This window comes from Psittacula echo (assembly GCF_963264785.1).
Source record: "Psittacula echo genome assembly, chromosome: Z".
In the NCBI taxonomy this organism is placed as follows: Eukaryota; Metazoa; Chordata; class Aves; order Psittaciformes; family Psittacidae; genus Psittacula; species Psittacula echo.
This window is the reverse complement of record NC_137742.1, coordinates 64,905,230-64,918,530: the sequence shown is the minus strand read 5'-3', so window position 1 is coordinate 64,918,530 and position 13,301 is coordinate 64,905,230. Positions and strand designations below refer to the sequence as shown.

Genomic DNA, 13,301 nt, shown 5'->3' with positions numbered 1-13,301 from the left:
GAGTTTATGTAAACTCATATTGATTAGATTTTTCCTTTCTTCCAAGCATGGACAGTTCTTCAGTTTTTATTGTTAAGTGGGTTTTTAACGCAAACTAACATCAGCCTGCAGAATTACTAAACTAGTAGTGTCCAGAGCATCAGCTACCCTCTGAATGTTTCCACAGGCTTCCATAATGATACAGTTACTCAAGCCAGCCCTCACTGAACAGCATCCTGCCAAAAAGAATAATGCAAATTTGTGTGTTGAAGAAATTTCCAAACTACCTGCAGCAGGTTGCCCAGTGAAGCTGTGGCTGCCCCATCCCCAGCAGTGTTTCAGGTCAGGTCAAATGGGGCTTTAAGCAACATGATTTATGGCAGGGTGGGACTAAATCATCTTTAAAGGTCCCTTCCAACCCAAACTATTTAATGACTAGCCCTTGCACCACTGTATAAGAATGAGTCCTAGGGGCAACAACATTGTTCATCCTCACCACTCTGTCCAAACCAAGAATATAACTAGCAGCTTCAGGTTCTTATTTCATAAAGTTTTCGTATAATCCAAATCATTTCTTGATACACTTATGTTTTTCTCCACTACACCTCAACATTGCGCAGAAACTCTCAGAATTTCTCATTCATCAAAATATCTGTAACTCATACTAAGATACATTATTACTCACTACTGAACAGTGGAAAAATCAATCACAGTTCCTTTGAAAAGAACCTACAGACTGTGTACTAAAAAAACCAAACAACAAAAAACCACCATCAATTACAACAAAACACACAAAAAAGAAAGAAAACCCAACGAAAAACAAACAAAAACCCAGAAACACATAACAAAAATAATCCCCTGCAGTATAATTAATGAAATTTTAAACCCTGGATTCAAAGCTGAGCTTTCAATACTCAAAATAATTAGTAGTTCTGAGAAAACAAACAAAAAACCAAGTCTTTATTTAAAAACGAATAATTTAGCAAGCTTACTGGTTTTACCTACCAACTTTATACAGGTATCTTATTAGCATGAAATTTTTAATTATACCTACATTTTCCTTTGACATTAGTAAAATAGTTTGTTCCATAAAGAAAACACCTTATATACATAGTAACACTGCTGTCAGCAGTCAAATACAATCAATTTTTATTAAACATTTCAAATTATCTGAAGGACCACATTCTTGCACCCCTTAGCTATTTCTACAAGCCAAACCATGAAAACAATTAAAGTTTTGTCAGGTTATGATTAAAAGTTTTGACCTTAATTCTTACATTCACTAGAGGAAGCACAAAGAGGCTTACACTCTCTGGGAGGAGATCAAGTACTGCACCCACTTACAAAGAAGTTTTCATTACCAAGCTGCCTAAAACCAGAAGCAAGAGACTGGATTCAGTGGCCTAAGATTAAATTGACCTGTTTGTGAAATTAGTCCTTGCAAATCTATGGGACACTTTTTAAAAAGTTCATATGCATACACATATAAACACATGTAAATATAAATATATTCATACATGCATTCTTGGGATGATTAAAAGTTTTCATCCATTTTTTCTCCCCTCATCTCCTTTTTGGAGACAGATAGTTAAGTTTATCTCAAAAAACAGACCGGTAACAGAAAAGATGGCACCATTTGCCCCCCACCCTTCAAAGCCAGGGGAGAGATGGGTGATACATGAACTTCCAAGCTGCTGTTACTTCAAAGTAGCTTCACAAAGCACTAGTTTCCCCATAAACTAAAAATTAGATTCAGGGGTCAAGAATGAAGAAAAATTTAAATGCCTTACTTTCGTAACTAGAAAATGACTCTTTTACGAACCAATTCTGTCACCCAAAGGAAGAATGATGGAGATCATTCAAAGAGAGTAAGGCCAGCTGTCATGGAGAAAATGCTTGACAGCAGCTCTCCATAAAGGTAAAAATTAAAAGGGTACATAATTCATAAACTAGAAACTGTAATTGGACACTTTCCAGAAAGATTCAAAATTGCAACCTAAATAAGATGCATTATTTATATCTTATTTTTCTTCTTCTTGTAGATTTTGAACAAAGAATAATCTGAATATAAACTAAAGAGAAATCTGTGTAAATATAGATGAAGCAGCTGCAAGAAAAAATTCCACCCTTGCAGCAGTGAACTAGAAATGTATTGACTGGTCCAGTTAAGAAGCAGATTCCTAGACATTCACTGCTTACTATTTTCATCACTCTGCAAACACATCTAGTTTAATTGCTAACAGCAAACAACTTGCAGAATCAAACTGACCCCACAGGTCTACTTAAGAAACTGCAAAAATCTAAAGTTCAGTAAGCTTGATAGTTTGATATATTCCCATGTGTTTACAGCTCAAGGACAGTTTATATTTAAATACATACAGAACTGGTATTATGCAGTCAAGATGACCTCACAAATTTGCAGAAAAATTTTAAAATATTAACATGATCTGCATGTTCATGTAACCATCTGTTATTATACAGTCAGTGAATTAAAAAAACACTTTCCACTTAACAGCTGCCAATGGAGCAAGACATGCAGTCTTTACGGCTAAGAGGTATCAGAAACACAGACAAGCATTTCCTCATTTTCATTTATGTTCTTCACTATCACTGCAAGAGTTCACCCCTGAAATATTAAAATGCAGGAACATAGAGTGGCTGAGGATCATGATCACAGACTTCACATGTAACCATGAACTAGCTTCCATACAGAGGTCTTGTCTCAAGATGGACACCAAAATGTAACCAAAGCTCTCAACTCATAAGGCTTGTACTGATATGCAGAAGGCTCACATGATCTCCTGGCTAGCATAAGCTTAAAGAACGTAACAAAGTTAAAAAAATGCTCTTACCTACCCAGACACAGTTTCTACTGAACTGAATAGCTTAATCACACTGTAATATCCTAATGGACAGAGCTACCTGGTTATATATTTGCTACTGTGACAGAACTATTATCAAAGATCTCTGTAAAAAGCACTTGAATCCTAGTAGCATCTAAAATACAACATTTCTGATCCAGTTTTCCTACTTAAGAAAAAGAAAAGCTGAGAAATCAAGCAAGAAAAACCCTGTCAAAGAGCAATTTTAGAGCCTTTATTAATTGCTTGACAAGGATGTCAAGTTTTCTGGATGATCTAAAAGTGATTTTTGTGGAAGCACTCTCTACTGTCAGCCACTAACATGTCAAAGCACATTAATGATACACCCAATAGTGTGAAGCTCTAGTGAAAAAATTACTTTTGCTTCCACTTCACTCATCTTTTAGCCGAATTCTTGATATCTCTTCTTTGCAGCCCTGTGCACATCTCTATCTTCCTGTACAGCCCTCCATATCTTCTACAATCTTATTATCCATGCTTACTATTTCACATGCACTGTGCTGCTTACCACAAAGACATGAAGCAATCAGCATTTCACTATTCACTCCTGTGTATTTGCTGTAACTTACAAGTATCTATACTCTTGAGAAGGTGCTTAACATGCCATTGCTAGAACATTATTAGAAATGCTGCTCTACATACCTTCCCCTGTTGCATTGAACAGTCCACACATCCCACTTGTATGTTTCCATGTTTTGCACCAGGGATTATCTGTAATCTTTCAAAGTCAGTCCCCAGTACCACAATATCACATCCTGATGCGTATGCCTAAAAAAGAAAAACAATAATTAAGTAAAACTTTGGCTACTTTCAGCTTATTGGTGAAATAAGAACAGGTATAGTCCATGTATCCCGCAGTGAGAGAACGATAAAAGGGCCAAAAATGCCATTTTAGTTGGCCAAAAAATTCAAGAGCAGAACAGTCTCACAAAAACTGCAGATGGATGACTTCCGTTTACTGACATAAATGATTCTGCCTTACAGCTAACCCTACCATTTCTAGTATAGTAACCAAAAACACTTTTGACTTGAAAAAGGGCAGTAAAATGGAATGCTAGATTTGCAGAACTGAAATCTGATGATCATGCTTTCATGTGTAAGAGTATTTTTACCAAGACTGACCTAGACTATCATACCATTACATACATTAAAATAAATAAATAAAAACCATGGAGATTTTGGTCCAAAGACGATTTTCCCCACAAAAAGGTTCAGAGACATTTCACAAAACAGTCTTACTAAGAACACTCTGACTACCATTCTCAGCCAATATTCAGTTATTGCTTTCCAACCAACAGACCACCAGCCGTCCTTAAAATAACCTGATAATTGGAAATGCTGCCCATAATGCCTTTTCAGACTGAATATAACCATTCATTTATTAATGATCATTTATTATTGCTCAGGTTTTTGAGTCCCTTCCTATTCTGTCCTCTCTTTAGCTTCAAGAAGTGGTTCAAGCAGTGTAACTGCTCCTATCAAAAGAACGGCATTTATTATGAATTGACATCTTAATTGCAGGTTCCAAAGCAGTCCAATTTAAAACTAATTTGAAAAGAGGAGATTGAGTACTGTTTTTGTTCAAACGTTAAAGTGATTATTTTAATATCACAATAACACAAACTCTGGACCTGTTCGTCACAGAACATTTTTTTCTTTAGTTAAAAACCATCTCAACTGGTGACTCACTGATTAAGTCCACAGTCCACCAGGCAAACATTATTCAGAAGTACCATATTATAATTTTTTCCCAAGGCCATCTTGTGGAAGTCAGTGTTCCATATGGAGGCAGTTTTAAGGAAAAAAAATAAAAAAAAAAAAAAAAAAAAAAAAAAGGTATTTGGCTTTACCAAAAATGTCTTTAAAAGACTGAAGTGCCAAAGTATGAAGCCCACCTGCTCTTCTGCAGAGGCCCTGTAGGCCTCATCAGATCTTGATTTAGTGAATTTCTCCCATCAGGTTCTCTCCACTTCTCAATTCACAGGCAAACCTGCCTCAATTCACAGGCAAGCCTGAGAGCACATACTATCACAACACTACAATATTTCCATCACAGTGAGCAAGAACTAGCATATAAAGTAATACACACTGTTAGCAGTGATCCTAAAGTTCAAAAATTAGCAATTTCAATGTGATCAAGAACTCAACCAACTTCAACATATAAAAAAGTCCTGAGAACACCTGGCATTTTGCACTGTAAAAACTCTAAAGTAATAATCAAACACTACACATTGGAGTCTCTAAAAACTGGTATATCAGAACTGGTGTATCAGAAGGCTGTCTCCTGCTAACCCAGGCTGTGCTGGACAGCAGTAGCTCAGAGGTATGCAAACATTCTAGATTTGCTGTTTCCTAAAAATGTCCTCTTTGTCCAAGAGCTATATAGCTCCTCCTTCCTTTTGCTATGCTTGAACATGGCTATTATTTTAAGTTTGATACTTATTTCTTGCCTAACTTCATATGCTGTGTGTTTAAAAAAGAAGACTGTCAAATTGGGGATAAACTTTCTGAAGTTGGGGAATATCTTCTTATCCTAGCAGCTCTCAGTTCTAACAACTATAAATAGACTTGTGAGAATCCAGACCAGGGTGACAACAAAAGGAGTGCCCTTATAAAATCTTGTTCCTGGAAGAAAAATATAGTCTTTTCATCCTCTCATTCTGGTAATTCTCAACATTACCTGAAAAAAGAAGTCACCCTTGGTCACATTGATTTCCCAATCCTCAGTAAGCTGCAAAACCACTGACTAGCACTTAAAACTGCAGAGATGATCTGTCCCCAAAGAGGTAAAAAGGGGAAGAAGGGGGGGGGCGGGGGGGGGAAGGCATTGTCAAAGAGCTTCCAAATATAACTACAGCCAAGCAGAAGGATAACGACTTGGAGGTTATTTTTGAGGTTTAGCCAATGTTTGCCTGCAGGAGAATTACAATTTCAAAGACAAACAGCAAGGGATGCAGAGGGGAAGGAAGCTATGTATTTCAAAGATCAGAAGTTTCTCAATAGAAGGTAACTAGGCTGTCTGGCATATGAAACTGCAAAAACCTCCCTTTTCTACTGTTGCCTACCATCCCAATCCCATTACACCTCTCACTGACCAGACACTTCAGGAGAGAAGCTTGAGTGCTCCCCTTTTCCTAAGGCCTCTTTCCTTTGGTTCTCTGCTGTTCTCCTGCAACTTGTCCATTAGACTGTCTCTGTGTAGCGGTCACATTTTCATACGCGCTCTCTGGAACCCAGGCTCCAGTTCCGAATGAGATTTCTAAGCAACTGTATCCTATAAAAATATTTCTCAAAAACAAGAGCACAAAAGTAACTGCTGGACTAGCTAAAAAATTAGTTTTTTCCACCTCAGAAAATCACGTGGTATTTTAGCATAGTACAATGGAAGTCAGTACTCAGGAACAAAGGATACTTTCTAGATCCTAACATCTCTTAGATACAACAAAAATTAATTCTGCCTATCAGCCAACTTTATCTTTTCACTGCATGAATTGTCCACAATTGGTCATATGTCACTCGTTTTCATTTTGACAGAAGCTATGGAAACTAAGCCAAAAGGTAATTCAAGTGTCTGTTCTATAACATGCAGGGCAAGAAGCAATTTCAGAATATAAGCCTTTCTTGTACCCATACTTGTGTCTACATTACCCAGCCCTTGGGGGTTATTGGAAGGGGGACACAAAATGCTGCCATACACTTCAACTAGGAAAGAATTCCTAAATAATAGTAATTAAAGAAATAATTAATAAAACCTCAATGCCTTTTTAAAGCAAGCAGAGCCTCCAAGTCTGATTTTAGCAAGCCGTAAAAGTCTTTCACCTTAAGAATGCCCTAAAGTATTTACAAGAAAGTTGTCTTTGCCCAAGGAGACAAGCAGGTAATGTTGACATTATCATGCTCTTGGAATGTTTATTAAACAATGATTTGTTCTTCTGGTACACAAATAAACAAGATTGAACTAGTTCAAGCTGCTTGGACACGGATTTCACTAGCTGTTAACATAGCAAAACAAGCATGAAATTAGGAAGTGAAAGATGTATGAGGCCTGTGAAAATAAATGTAATTTTGCATACAATACTGTTTCCACAAAATTTCTACCTATTCTTTTAACCAGATGTCAGCCCTTATTTCTAAAATAATACTTCTTTTCCAAAGATTAACAAATATTTTTACAATAATAGTACGTTAAAACCACGTTAGTTTTAACAAAGTAGTACAGACATTTATATGAACTACTCTAATTTATTTCTATTCTAATTTATTTCTGAAGTGAAAGCCTGAAATACACAACTCAAAAATAGAGAACGGTACTGGCAAATCACTACTCTCAACAGAACAAAACCAAATGACCAGAGGTCTTGACCTCTTATATAGCACAGCATCTCTAAAACAGCCATTTTGCTTTTATCAACCCTCTATACATTTCTTCTATGTACTGACATACAAAATTTTTGCTGTAATTTCTGCTACAGCTATATAAGGACTGACGCATGATCTTGTACAACTTGCACAAACTTTATTTAACCTACATCTCTCACATGAAGGGGACAATTGCCATGAATTACCAGCTATTATCCACAGGTGAATGCACTAGATATGTGTGTACATATGCATTTATAAAGTAATATAAATAGCAGCACATGCAAACATATACGGGATGAACATACAGACTAAAAAGCTAACCTAGAATGCTGTGCTGAGGTCAAGGTAAATCAGAACCTCCTAGAAGAAGCAGACTAAGGGACCACACAGCAGTCCACAGGAATTTATTTGGAGTTCTCTTTCCCTGCTATAGCTATACTGGAAGCTTTCCAATATAGTGACCCACAATCTTTTGCTTCTTTTGTTCTGCAGTTGATTTTGTTACTGTATCAAAGGTAATTCTCAAGCCACATCAATGCCATTTTTATGGCTGATGGGCCTCAAGGGCTCTTATGTCCCTTGCAAATGAAATGAAGCAAGTCCCAAAGGTCAGGATGCCACGGTTCACAATCAAATTGACCAACTAAAAAGATATTATCAAAAAACATTTAATGTCCCCGCTCATTGCAGGGGGGTTGGACTAGATGACCTTTGAGGGTCCCTTCCAGCCTAAACTATGATTATACCTTTAGAAAAGAGCCATTTCCTATTGAAAAACAAAAACAAACAAATAAACAAACCCAAAAAAACCTCAAACAAAACAACACACAAAAACCAAAAAACACACACAAAACCAAAGCAAGCTATTCCAAGGAAAAGCATTGCATAGAAACAAAAACTTAATACTAGAAAACCAGAAAAATCTCATCGTTATTAATTACATAAGGTACCTGTTTCTTCTGCTGCACTGAGCACACACACATAATATATTCTCAGCCAGTGATGACTAAATACTGGTTATATGCAACATAAATAGGCACAGGTGGGAGAAAAGTACTTCCTTGTGTCTCACTTCTCCTATTTTTCCCCTCCTTCTCATTCCTTCCACTTTGAAGAAAAATTTACAACAAAGGTCATTCTTAAGAAAAGTGAAGATAAAAAAAAAATTTAAAGGCAAATAGATCTATCAAGTAGGTGATACTGCAGTAACATCTGTATTTTATTCCTTTGCACAGAACTGTCAAAACCAAAAAACAGTCACCATGAGCCACATCTGAATTACCCTAGTTTAAAAACAAACAACCCACCACCAAAAAACCCCCCAAAAAACCCTCTCACCTGTGCAGATATAAATTTGCACTTATCTTTTTAGTATGGTCTCACCTCCACCCCCACTATTAGATTAGTGCAAGCTTTGATACAAGCATTATATTTAAATATGTCTATTTTTAAAATCTTTCATTACAAAGATTAAATTTAAAGAAATACTCTTCCATCACACCTGAGGGAAAAAAAAACCAACAACAACCCAACAAAATAAAAAAAAAAAACACCAAGCCTACAACCAAGCTTTCTAATCTATCAAAAGTAGTTGAACTAATGTACTTCTGTAAGTGTCAAATTCATTGGCCATGCATGTAAAAATCAAGTCTCACAGAAATGCCACTTTTCATTGAAGTGCAAAGAGGGTTTTTTTGTTTGTTTCAATTTAGTTTTTTTAGATAAATCCTGTTAAGAAATGAATTAGTTTAAGTTCAGAATAGGTTAACTGGAATATGGAGGAAAAAAAAGAATAAAAATAAAAGTTATCTAGAAGGTTTCCTTCCCATCTCTAAATGACAATCACAACACTGCGTAACTTCTTGAGTGACTCTTATGACCAGTTAATTTTGTTCATTACAGCTATGATGGAGCTCTAAATACAAACAAAATGTTCAGTGCTTTCTAGACAGACAGCTAACAATTTTACTGAGCCACAGAATATACTTTTATTTATGAAAAAAATAAAATAGAAAGCTGGAAATCCTTATATCACAACTTAATTCCTTTGGAAAATTTGGTGTGGTCTTGACCAGACTATCCAAAACATGTTTTCCAAATACTTTTCAACTCAGCATTTGGAGCTCGTAGCTTCATCAATCATACAAAGCATGTCTCAAGTCCAGGATGAGAATAATCACACGCACAGGAAATCTGTCCAGAAAAGATTCTGATTGAATTTAAATAAACCATGCAATTTATCTTTCATTCCCAAATTTTTACCCCTACAAATCATTGCTCTTTTGTGATTTCCATTACCACTCTTGGGCCTTGTGCCTGTGCAGTTGCTCACAATGATTCTCCCCCCCCACCCTTCTGATACTTGGGGGAAAAAAAAAATAAAAATATTGCAGAAGCAGAAATGAACAAGCAAAAATGCACAAAACCAGGCAATCACAAAAATGGTAACAGTGCTGGTTATCCAGTAACTTAAATACAGCTTCACTAATAACTGCTACTGCAGTACCCTACATGATGACCTCCATGAACTTATTAAACTGAAATATTTCAGACCTGGAAAAAAAACACCCAAAAATAAAGTAAAGATGTATTACACTGCTGACAAGCACAGAGTAAATAGAACAATTAACTTTCACAAGAAGCATACAGATTTAACAAACATTTAAATTCTGATTTCTGAGGGCTGAGTTCTCATTCACTGTACCACACGTTATTACCGCCTGCTGTCAGCAGATAAACAACAGGCATGCTTCTTGTGATATCTTGATGCTCATGAGTCTTCTTCTATATATAAATAAAACACACGTCAAACACTCTTTTTATCAGTGTTCTCTCCAATGAAGCTCATGCTCCACTTGACACTTCACATCCTAAAAAAAGAAGGCCAGAACAACAAACCTGCATACCGCTTGCACAAGTATTTCAAATACCATCTTAAAACAGCATGTATTCAAAAAAGTGCATGCAATTTAGTGGGTACATGCACTTTTCACTAGTTTTGCTTCCAATTTTTCTGAGTTTAGGAGAAGAATCTGTTGATTATAGCTTAAAAAACATTTAAAACTTCCCACCTTAAATATTCAGTACAGCATATCAGATAATATTCTGAAGCATATTGTAGCCAAAAGAAAAAAAAAATTAAAAAAAAAAATCAAGGTATTAAAGCTCTCTTGTCAAAGACAACTCATCCCACCTGTACAGTACATAACCCTGAAACATCAACTCCTATGAGTTCTCAGCCACAAAAACTGGAACCACAGAAGTCTGGTGAAACATGGTTTGGTTTGGGTTTTTTTTTTTTTCCATATGTAATATATCATCCAACAGTATTTGCACTTATTAATGCTTATTCATGACTTCAGATACGGGAAAACAATTGGCCATTTTTCTTATTGGATTTTCTAAGGGTTAAGACCACCATTTCTTTCTAAAAGAGCAGAAATTGCCTTTAGTACCTTCACTCCTTAACCCTCTATGCAATCTCATGAGCTCAATATGGCACTGTAAAATGAGTAACAGCAACAACAACAAAAAAAACCCAACCAAACACCAAAAAAACAACCAACCAACCAAAAAGAAAAAGGGGGGGGGGGGGAGCAAAAAAACCAATCCAACCCAAATCTGAAGCAGTTGAGGATATTTCTGTTAGAAGTTTTAAATCCCCCTCCTGGGAAAAAGGACAAAACAAAGGAAGATGAATGTGTCTATAGGAAACATTGTTACTGTATTTACATCTATTTATGCCATCTTGCAAGACAGAGACCACAGAAACAGTTACTGAAAACTGCACTCCAATCACTTTCCTCCAAGCGAGATTCTTAACTCTTCTTATCCATTGAGGAGCTCTAACATTTTGAACAAGTTAGGCCATAACAGGCAGAGAGCCCTTCAGCGACATTAGTAACTCAAACTATTTCCCTCAAAACAGAATTACATCAAAGTAGAAAACTTACAAGTATATAGTTTGAAAGTTTTCTAGCACTTCACTAAAGCAAACCCCCTTGTCACATCTCAAATGGTTTCCCACCACTTATGGGCCTTTAAGATTTCTGGATATGTAAAATAGTAAGTTTTGCACAGTTGAAGTCAGAAGAACCAATTGCTGTAGTTTAAGAAATCCTCCAACACGAACTTAGCACACAATTGACTTTGTTGGAAGCAAGCACGTTGCCGAACGAGGCTGTAGGTAAATGGACGCTGCAGAAGCAGCCTAACTCCGGAGAAGCAGCTCTAGAGTGCTGCGCTGTGAACGCAGACTGTATCCCACTTTCCAGCACCGACACTGCGCCGCTGCCGCAGAGCGAAGCTGCAGGTAGACACCTGATTTTAGCTGCGTACACCAGATGGAACAGCAAAATACAAGTTTAACTTCTGCATTCTATCTATCTTTCCACAAACAAGCTCGAAACCACACTACGCTGTAATTAGGGGCGGCCAGAAAACGTAAGGTAAAAAATAGTCACTGTTCCTTATTTCATGCCTCTACAGCTCAAAACGGACGGCAGGAAAGGTGTATTTCAAGGAAGGATGGGAAGAAAAACACAAGAGAAGCCTGTTTACAAAACAAGAGTGAAAGGGAGAAAACCAAACACTAATAAAAGGTTTTGGCCTTATTAAATACTGCGGAGCTTCTCCCCTCTTAAACATAACTATCGGCAGGGAGTTCAGAAATGGTTTTAAACCCGTAACACTAAGAAACACACGTATTTCAAGCTCTCCTTCAGCTAGCCGCAGCCAGGACACCAGTCACCTCTCCTGCAGAAAGCGAGCAAAGAAACTCCCCTCTGCAGCAGCAGCCGCCCGTACCGGCCGCGTTTATGTAATCTTTTATCACAGCCACCATGTTCCCGCGTTCGCAAGAACCTCCGAGCGGCACGGCACGGCCGGGCCCTGCCCGCGCCCCTCACCACTGCCCAGGCAGCAAGGCCGCCCCGCACGACACAGCACGGCCCGCACCGCCGCGCTCAGCAAAGTTGTCCGCGGCCCCAAGCAGGCCCCGGGGAGGTGTGCCGAAGGGAAGCGCTCCCACAGCGGCGGGCACTGCTGCTACCGCGCGTCGACCGTACCGGAGCCGCCACGCTCCAAGGGGCCGGCTGCAGCCGCGGCGCCTGACGCAGCCGCTTTCGGCGCCCGCGTCCCGGCGAGGGGACTCACCGTGAAGGGCTGGTCGTGCAGGCTGCCCACCGAGAAGCAGTAGTCGCCGGGGTTCACGGCCCCCGTCAGCACCTGGTGCAGGTTCATGACGAGAGGCCACCCCGGCCCTCGCCGCTCAGCCTTGGTTAGTCCTCGGGCGCCGAGGAGGCGGTGCCGGCGCAGCCCGCGGGGCGTGGGCTGCCCGCGCATGTCTGCACAGGCCGGGAGCGGGGGGCGGTCGCTGGGCCCGGTGCGGGACTCAGCGGGGAATGTGTTTTCCTCGTTGAGCTAGCCTCGCAAGATGTTACCTCGGGCTGGGGGCGAGAGGAGTGGCGTGGCTGATCCCGGGCCGGGCTGTGCTGTGCTGAGCTAGGCTGAACTGATCTGAGGGAGGGGGACGCCAAACGTGTCCAGCCGGCCGCTCCATCCCGCTGAAGTAGGCACGGAGTAGGTAGCCCTTGCAAGAGAGACAACATTCCCGAACATGTCCCCTTCTAACTCGTGTTACTTCACAGGTGGAGGGACTCAGCCCCAGCCTGTTCACAGGACGTGACAGCAGGAAGTGTCTGGCAAAGGGAAATGTGATTCTCCGAGATTTGGGAAACGAAGAGGACATTTTCCTGGGATACCAGATCAGCTGTAGACAGCTGGATTTTTCACCTTCCTCGCGACATGAGGAAAAAGGAAGTGAGAGCCATCTAGGATGGGTGTTGCTTTACGCACAGTTTAAGAGTAGGATTAATGAAAACTGGTTTGTTCCAACGACACCAAAGGTCAAGACATAAAGTCAAGTTGGGCACAAGTGCCACAGCAGAGAACCCTGCATGTCCTGATGCAGGAGGGTCTTCAGATCCACCCTCTCAGGGCACCTCGTCATTTACATAGCTCTTCACCTGTAAAAGGACTGAAAGATTGAGGCGTCTCCTAGTTGCGAGAAAGCACAAC

The 13,301-nt window shown here is 39.3% G+C and overlaps 1 protein-coding gene across 7 annotated transcripts in view; it reads right to left on the bottom strand.

Moving 5' to 3' along the window:
- The window catches only part of DMXL1 (Dmx like 1), a 77,557-nt gene extending 65,045 nt beyond the window's left edge, over window positions 1–12,512 (bottom strand). For 6 of the 7 annotated variants that reach the window (XM_080637794.1, XM_080637786.1, XM_080637787.1 and 3 more), the window contains exons 1-2: window positions 12,378–12,512; window positions 3,504–3,629 (exon numbers count right to left, since the gene is read on the bottom strand). In XM_080637794.1, the coding sequence (XP_080493920.1) occupies window positions 3,504–3,629; window positions 12,378–12,464 (213 nt within the window). In that variant the 5' untranslated portion in view covers window positions 12,465–12,512. Of the gene's footprint in view, window positions 1–3,503; window positions 3,630–4,756; window positions 4,904–12,377 lie in introns of those variants that run through there. The other variant, XM_080637788.1, reaches the window with a different exon arrangement.
- Between the last annotated feature and the right edge of the window lie 789 nt (window positions 12,513–13,301).